General features: G+C 39.1%; 1 protein-coding gene across 1 annotated transcript; it reads right to left on the minus strand.

The window, feature by feature from the left end:
* Positions 1-956: 956 nt before the first annotated feature.
* Positions 957-5,767, minus strand: LOC140360521 (four and a half LIM domains protein 1-like). The gene is made up of 5 exons (XM_072445759.1): positions 5,595-5,767; positions 4,732-4,906; positions 3,659-3,828; positions 2,610-2,796; positions 957-1,335 (listed from the first exon to the last, which is right to left on the minus strand). Exons 1-5 carry the CDS (start codon positions 5,751-5,753, stop codon positions 1,184-1,186), a joined length of 843 nt encoding a protein of 280 aa, XP_072301860.1. The 5' UTR covers positions 5,754-5,767; the 3' UTR covers positions 957-1,183.
* Between the last annotated feature and the right edge of the window lie 3,115 nt (positions 5,768-8,882).

Raw genomic sequence — 8,882 nt, forward strand, 5'->3', positions numbered from 1 at the left:
ATAGTGTAGCCCATGGTTACAAGAGAGATGTGGAAAAACTCACCTGCCGAGCTGAAGACGAAGGCAGTCAGCAAACACAAAACAATCAACGTGACTTTATGAAGGAAATGCATGTCTATAATCTAAAAGAAATAAAAATACATGTTTGTTTACGCTATTTTAAGAAGTGGAAATCAAACGCCTTTGTTGAAATAAATACAGTAACATACAGTCACTGGACAAGGTTCACCACAGTGAAGTAAGAGGAACTCCAATTGTGTTTCTGTAAAAACTGGGAGGCACCAAACAGAGCCCTGCGCTGTGATTGGTCAGTGTGAGTCATGTGGTTGTTCCCTCTTCACAGAAAATGTTCGGCTATTTTTATTCAGACGAGACACTATTTTATTTGAGGATGACAAAAGTGGGCATTAATGTTATTACAAAGGCTTATAATTATAACACACACTTACATAAAAGAGAAAATGTGTTTGTGCTTTAAACGAGGGCTGCAACTAATGAGTAATTTAGTAGTCGACTAGTCAGTGATTATGTTTTTAATGAGTCGACTAGTCAAACGATCATTTCTATTGTACATTTAATCGTTTTGACCAAATAAAGGTTGAAAAATTGTGACTCAAGACTTCTAGACAGAGAATATTTATGAATTAAGTGTATTATTGATGAGAACATTATGAAAGAGTTAATTCTTTCTTGACTTAATGCCACTGTATTTGTGTCTTTTCATACGTGCTTTAGAGTCTGTGCAGTGCATAACGATCATCAAAATATGACTAATACATTTACCAGTCACAATCAGTCGATGAATAATTTCAGCACTACTTTGTACAACCTAAAAAACATTAAAGAAAAGGAGACCAGCCTTATTTAGATGTATTTAGTCAATAAGTCAGTAAACGCACCATCTCTCACCTGAACCCATTGAAAACACGCCTAAACGTAAATGACCACGACTACAGTACAATATAAACGTTGATTTTATTAATTGTTTATTCTGTTTCATTACAAAAGCTTGCTCTGTGTGTAAAGTACAAGTGCATAAATGGTATTATTATGGCTTATTGATATATACAAAAAGTGTCAAACGTTTGGCAAAAGAAGTCTAGTGACGTGCTTGGTAAAAATGAACGCGTTTATGATCAGGAGTCGCTCTCTTTGGCTCGTCTCGTCGTGATGGTTACGCGTTTCACTTGTTGCCACAGTCGGAGCAGAGGATGTCTTTGCCGTTGGCCACGAAGCGCTTGTTGGACAGACTCAGGGAGCACTTCTTGCAGTTGAAGCAGTATTCGTGCCAAGAGCAGCCCTCAAACGAGATCACGTTAATGCCTTTTCCAAATCCTGAAAAGACAAAGAGAGTCGTTAGTGCGCCCTCTAGTGCCCATTACGGTCAATTGTTTGTTATAAAATGAGCGTTTCTTGCAATAAGTAAAATGTTATATGTAAATCTTGTCTGCACTAGGGCTGCAACTGTTGTATGTTCACAATCGTTACCTGGACTAATACAGAAAATAATGAAATACACACAAAAATTGTTAAATTGTGGTATTGTTAAATCAAAATAGAATGTAACCATTTCTGATTTTCCTCAAAAATGACCTTTATTTGGATGAAGTTCTCTACCTTTAAGTCTTCAGTCAGCATATTTCAGGCTTTATTTTGCTTGTATTTAAAAAGTAAGCGTTCAAAGACCAGAATGGATCTAACTAAAAGTAGAAGTTTTTAGGAGAAAATATTAAATTCCACTGGCCAAGGAAGTCTAAATGTGCTGTCTGATAGTAGTTTTTTACTAAAGTATTGTAGTTATTTGAGCTGTGTGGTGCAGTGATAGTCCTTCTCTAAAGTATTGTAGTTATTTGAGCTGTGTGGTGCAGTGATAGTCCTTCTCTAAAGTATTGTAGTTATTTGAGCTGTGTGGTGCAGTGATAGTCCTTCTCTAAAGTATTGTAGTTATTTGAGCTGTGTGGTGCAGTAATAGTCCTTCTCTAAAGTATTGTAGTTATTTGAGCTGTGTGGTGCAGTGATAGTCCTTCTCTAAAGTATTGTAGTTATTTGAGCTGTGTGGTGCAGTGATAGTCCTTCTCTAAAGTATTGTAGTTATTTGAGCTGTGTGGTGCAGTGATAGTCCTTCTCTAAAGTATTGTAGTTATTTGAGCTGTGTGGTGCAGTAATAGTCCTTCTCTAAAGTATTGTAGTTATTTGAGCTGTGTGGTGCAGTGATAGTCCTTCTCTAAAGTATTGTAGTTATTTGAGCTGTGTGGTGCAGTGATAGTCCTTCTCTAAAGTATTGTAGTTATTTGAGCTGTGTGGTGCAGTGATAGTCCTTCTCTAAAGTATTGTAGTTATTTGAGCTGTGTGGTGCAGTGATAGTCCTTCTCTAAAGTATTGTAGTTATTTGAGCTGTGTGGTGCAGTGATAGTCCTTCTCTAAAGTATTGTAGTTATTTGAGCTGTGTGGTGCAGTGATAGTCCTTCTCTAAAGTATTGTAGTTATTTGAGCTGTGTAGTGCAGTAATAGTCCTTCTCTAAAGTATTGTAGTTATTTGAGCTGTGTGGTGCAGTGATAGTCCTTCTCTAAAGTATTGTAGTTATTTGAGCTGAGCGGTGACCTCTGACCTGTGATGGGGTTGTGGCAGGCAGCGCACTTCTTGGCCACGTTGCTCTTGTAACAGTCCACACAGAAGGGCTGGTCCTGGTGGTTTGTGAAGCTCGTCCCGGCCAGAGGTTTGGAGCATGAGGCGCACACGAAACAGTGACCGTGCCACGGCTGCTCCTGGTACGTCACCCCTCCAGAGGTGATGGGCTGAAGCAGCGGAGACACAAGAGGTTACACAAGATGAGGACCAGAGGGGCAGCGGGAGGAAGGATTTACAGTTATGATCATTCCAGTTGAATCATTTTGCTTAGGGCTGCCAATCTTGAAAGAAAATTAGTTCTAAACACCAACAAAGTTGTTTTAAGGCCGCCCAGAGAAAGGGTGCAGTGTTGACATGAACATTGAACATTTTACACAAATTTTACACTACAAACTTGATATAACATTTGATGGTGAAATTCTTCTCTAGTTTTCCATTAAAATGACTGAGATTTCTGCTTAAGCAGAAAGGTAACAAACAGCATATGTGTGGTTCAGTCACAGAAGTAAAAGTGGGCGGGGCAGAAGGTGGATAATGGCCAATCTGAACCTGCTCCAGGCCTTGGAACATTCATTTGAACTGCATAGTATCCAAATGTTTGTAACTTAGGTTACAAGAGAAGACTGACTATAGTTAACTGGGCCATTTTAGCAGGAAGCCTGAGGGCCAACAAACAATGATCCATAGTTTGGTGTCTAAATTAGAGCAGTGTTTCTGTGATGGTCCTATAAAGTTTAAATATTTGCTAAATTTAAATTAAATTTGAGCCACTGCATTGTTCTGCTTTATTACTTTTGTGGTTTGAAAACCTGGTTCAGACCTGGAAAGGCCCTTTTTATACTTGTTGTAGAGATGATTCTAGGACAAAGTGCTGTTTGTATCCAACCCTTACGCTCTGAACAGCCTCATAATATTTAATATTTAAGAATAGAGAAAACAGTTCTGATATTACATGTTACGTTCACAAACATTGACTGATACAGAGTTGCACCGGCAGCAGTCTGTGCGGAGCATGTTATAATGAGTTACCTTTTTGCAGCTGAAGCACTGCTTGGCAAACTTCTTGTCGTGGCAGGAGCTGCAGAAGATGTCGTTGCCCTTGGAGACGAAGCTCTGCGTTCCGATTGGTCGTTTGCAGTTGGAGCAGGTGAAGCAGTCCTCATGCCACGAGTTCCCTTTGTACTCCATGCTCTCCGCGCCTTGGCAGACAAAATAAATGCTCTTTAGTGGCTGTTTTTTGTCTGCTGTTTGCTTGTTTCTTCATGTTTGTCAAATCGTTGATGGCGCATTACTGCCACCTGCTGGTTACAACTGTTTACTACACATTACTTCCCTGTCCATAAATTTGAATAAACTTTAACAGTTTGAGAGGCAAAAGACAGACAACCTGCCATGGCTCGTGTTGTAAATACAAAAAGACCTGAAAATGGACAAATTGGACAGACATTGGACTAAATGGGACTTAACTTTATTTTCTTTGGATGCCTAACTTTTTACCTTTACCTCATTTGTTCTCTAGTCTTGTCTCTGTGAAAACAGTGTTTACTAAACTCTTCAGTAAATATTTTGTACAATTATTTTAATTTTAATCGAGATTCCTGAATAATTCCCTTTTTTTAATGGTGAAGTCTGATGCAATCCTCTGTCAGTAAAAGAATTTGGTCTGAAGCTGAATTCAGACTTTGGAGGACGAAATATCAGCTTTTTTTTTGTTTTAAATGTAAATGATTAAAGGTCTGGCTCGGTTGTGTTCAGAAAATTAATTCCGAAAGCCATTTTTATTTGTTTAAAATAAGACAAAGTGTCATCGAATCAAAAATGTTGATCGATCAATACAAGGAATGAAATTATGATACATTTTTTCTCTATTTCCCTGTTATTGCAGAACAAATATACGAGGTTTTAGGCTCCACAATATTTCAGTGTTTGTTTCAGTTTTGGCAATAATTCCTCCACTTTGGTAGTTCTGAGATACTTTTAAATATTTTCCCTCTCTTCAATGTGTTTTTTGCCCATAAAATCCTAAAAAAAGGACTCAAACTCTAACATAATGGAACAGAACGTTTCCACGAGGACAGATGATGATTGGCGCGTCCTGTTACCGGGCAGGATGGGTTTGTAGCAGCCGTGGCAGCGCGGAGCGTCCTCTCGGGAGCAGCACTTTCCACACAGAATCCTCTCGTCTTTGGTGCTGAACGGCTCTTTGGCCAAAGGCTTGTAGCATTTAGCACAGCGGAAACAGTCCTCGTGCCAGTGGCGGTTCTTATGGGTCAGCTCCTGTTCAGGTCAAAGCCACACAACATTAGCCTTGGCTTGTAATTGGTTTGGTTTTAAATGTTTTTGGAAATGATCTTGGAATGTTTGTGAGTGATGGAAGAAGTACTCAATTTGTTAAATGAAAGTAGAGATAGGATGAAAAAAGTAAAAGGTATCACATAAAAACATCTACTTTAGCAAAAGCACCCGTCTAAAAAGTCTTTTACACATATTTCTTTAGAACTATTGACAAGATAAATGTAGTAGTAATGTAGGTACCGTATGTGGGATTAAAAATGTACGGATTTTTGGTCAACAGAAGTGACTAAATTATTTATTTCTATATCTTTACATTATTTTAGTAAAAAAAAAAAAAAGAGCTTGGGCTTAAACTGTAGGCAGAATGTCACAATGAACGTACTAATTTATTTATTTATATATTTTTTCATTACTTAAACCTTACTTACTTAAACCCCATTGCAAAGGGAAGGGAGAGGTACAAATACCAGCTCTCAAAAGTAAGACATATCCACTGTAAGAGTTAGTAAAGTAAAGTACAAATACCAAAAACATTTCCGTAAGTGCATTAGTTTTATGTTTTTACTTTATTACTTTACACCACTGATCTAAAATGAATGAATGAGCGTCGGAGCATTACATCACAGGTCTAAATCATATATTTCTAGGAGTACAGAGAGATAAAACCCACTTTGGTCTCCACAGAGATGGGCCGGTGGCACTCGTGGCACGTGTTGGCGCAGAACTTGGTGTGGCAGCGAACGCAACAGGGACGCCCCTCATTTCGGACGAACCTCTTCCCCCCGAGATCCTCCCTGCAGTAGGAACAGTGAGCGCCTCCGTCCGCCATCGTTACCACGGTCACTTGCAAGTAAACACAAACATAAATACAGCTGTCACATGAGATGGACTTACAGGCAGCGACTTATGAGGGAGAAAAACATGAAAAATGACTGAAAAAACGAACAAACTTATATATATACATTGATTACAACTATTTTTAACTATTACCTGTATTGAAATGGAAATATACAAACACTTCAAACGCTTGAAACTTCAAAGTGACATGCAGTGACTTATGACAACCACACGAGGGCGCCATAGAAGCATTGCCAGTAACGTAGAGAAGCAGCGCGCCAACATTATAGTACAGTACTGGTTTCAAAAAAATATCAGTATGTAAAGAATAATTGTAAAAAGTATGTGTTTTTAAGCGCAAACGTACTGTCTTTCATAATGTGATCAGACAATAGCTCAAAAAATATTCCAGACAGAATTTGACAGCTTTTTCTTGCCTCTTCCATCATAAACTCGACTGCAAATTGACAACTCTGCAACATTTTCCACAGTAGAAACGTGTTGGGGAAATAAAAGTTCCTTCACGACCGCAGACAATTCTGCAGTAATGGACTTATGAGCATATTTTAGTTGAATTATCCGAGACTATTCACACGTAATTAAACTTAAAGACCAATCCAAACACACTCACACACACACACTCACACTCACACTGACACTCACACTCACACACACTCACTCACTCACACACACACATACACTCACACACACACACACACACACACTCACACACACACACACTGACACACACACTCACACACACACTGACACACACACACACACACACTCACACACACACACACACTGACACACACACACACACACTCACACACACACACACTGACACTCACACTCACACACACTCACTCACTCACTCACACTCACACACACACACACTGACACACACACACTGACACTCACACTCACACACACTCACTCACACTCACACACACACTGACACACACACACACACACACACACTCACTGACACACACACTCACACACACACTGACACACACACACACACACACACTGACACACACACACACACACACTGACACTGACACACACACACACACACTCACACACACACACACTGACACTCACACTCACACTCACACACACTCACTCACTCACTCACACTCACACACACACTGACACACACACACACACACACACTGACACACACACACACACACACACTGACACACACACACACACACACACTCACACACACTCACACACACACACACTGACACACACACTCACACACACACACTCACACACACACTCACACACACACACTCACACACACACACACACACACTATGTATTTATAGTTCATACCGTTAAATTATGTTGTAATTACAGACGTTTTTTCTCCAGACGGACGTACGGCACATTGACATTGGCGTTAAATCTTTGCTCACTCATAAATGTAATCGCTATGGAAACGCCAAAACACAAACAAAGGTCGTAGTTACTGACTTAACCTGAATATCTTAGTATCAAAGCCATTTCAATGTATAATAGAACTTTGTAGTCATAGTATTTTAATGTTTTGTTGTAGTGGTGTAGAGTTTATGGAACAATTTTTAAAAGACTTTGAAATTATGTTTTGTTTTGAATTCTTGTAAATAACCGTTTCCCCTTCATTTATCACTGTTTAAGATTGAAATCAGATGTACTTTTGTCTACTTTGTGCTCGTATTGTCTTTTCTTATGCTCCCATTTTCATTTCCCCCCATTTTATTTTAGTTTCATTCATTAAAAACATGAAAGGAAACGTGTTGTATTAAATAACATCCTAGTTTATATTTTACATTTGATATTGTCATTCTTTCCATTGTTTGTGAATTTTGTTTACTGACAGTGGCAATAAAACATAGAAAAGGAGCAGCATAAAGTCTTAGTAATAAGACTAATAAGTAATAATAATAAGTAATCTTAGACAGTAATACCGTATTTTCCGGAGTATAAGTCGCACCAGCCAAAAAAAATGCTAAATAGAGAAGAAAAAACATATATAAGTTGCACTGGAGTATGAAATGCGGTTGCAAGTGTGAAAATAACAAATAATATCACATATAAGTATAAGTATACAAGTATAAATATAAGTATAAGCCAAAACTTTGAAACACGTATAGTCCGGAAAATACGGTATTTATTCTCTTTTCACCCAAAAAACACATGTCTACATCATTGAAACTGTCCCTCGATTCAGACGTTTACGTTATACTTCTACTTCAATGACACAGTTTTGAAGTAACAATACTCCTGACACATTGTTTACACCTCTGCCTGAATATTTCCTCTAATATTTGAGCCGTCTGCCCACGTCGGCTGCCGCTCACAGGCAGCACAAGCTCCTCTCACACCGACGTGAACCGGAGTTAAAAACGTGTCGGGTCCAGAGCGGGTTCACGGCGACTGACCGACAGGAATCCGGTCCCGGCGCTCGTCTTCGGCTGAACGAGGAATCCCCGGTATGACTTCTGTGGCTGAGCGTGGACGTTTTGACGGCCCCGTGACACAAATACAGTCGGACCGCTCCCAGGAAACAGAAAAACCACAAACTATAGTGCTGAGGTTGCAGAGTGAAAGGGAGAGTGGGACTGAAGGGGAATGTCAGGCTACTTTGAGCTCTTTCTGTTCCTCGTGTTGTTAAATGCACGGCCCAAGTTTTATTTTATCGTTATTTTTGTCCTTTGTTGATGCTGATGTGATGTGTCTGAATATCTGTAAAAGACATGATGAAATTACTCATAAAGAATGGAGACTTTTAAAATGACTGAGTCGACAGGAGAGAAATGAAAGCCGCTGTGAGGAGGAAGAGGAGCCAAAAACATGAACTCTGAAACTTTTTAGCCAGAAAAAAAGGTCTAAAATAAAAGCTTTTATTGCATCTCTATAAACCTGACCCGTACTTGGCTGCTTGTTTCCATGGAGATGTTGTTCCTTTGGCTACAATATTCCACAGTATTGCATAAAACATATCTATTTCCACCCCCAGAAAGTTACTGTGACTTAAAGTTATACAAGATATATGTAAGAACTACACTTACAGCTGCAGTACATGTTCTCATAAATGAAGTTCTGTTCAAGTGTATTGTAGGTGCTA

Source organism: Eucyclogobius newberryi, unplaced genomic scaffold, assembly GCF_026437365.1.
Source record: "Eucyclogobius newberryi isolate DKJ021-1_F unplaced genomic scaffold, fEucNew1.0.hap1 SCAF_15, whole genome shotgun sequence".
NCBI classification, from domain to species: Eukaryota; Metazoa; Chordata; class Actinopteri; order Gobiiformes; family Gobiidae; genus Eucyclogobius; species Eucyclogobius newberryi.

Coding starts and splice junctions, on each gene's coding strand:
- LOC140360521 (XM_072445759.1), bottom strand. CDS start 5,753: ATGGCGGACGGAGGCGCTCACTGTTCCTACTGCAGGGAGGATCTCGGG. Junction 4,907..5,594: donor CCATCTCTGTGGAGACCAAA/GTGGGTTTTATC, acceptor TGACCTGAACAG/GAGCTGACCCATAAGAACCG. Junction 3,829..4,731: donor CTACAAACCCATCCTGCCCG/GTAACAGGACGC, acceptor TTGTCTGCCAAG/GCGCGGAGAGCATGGAGTAC.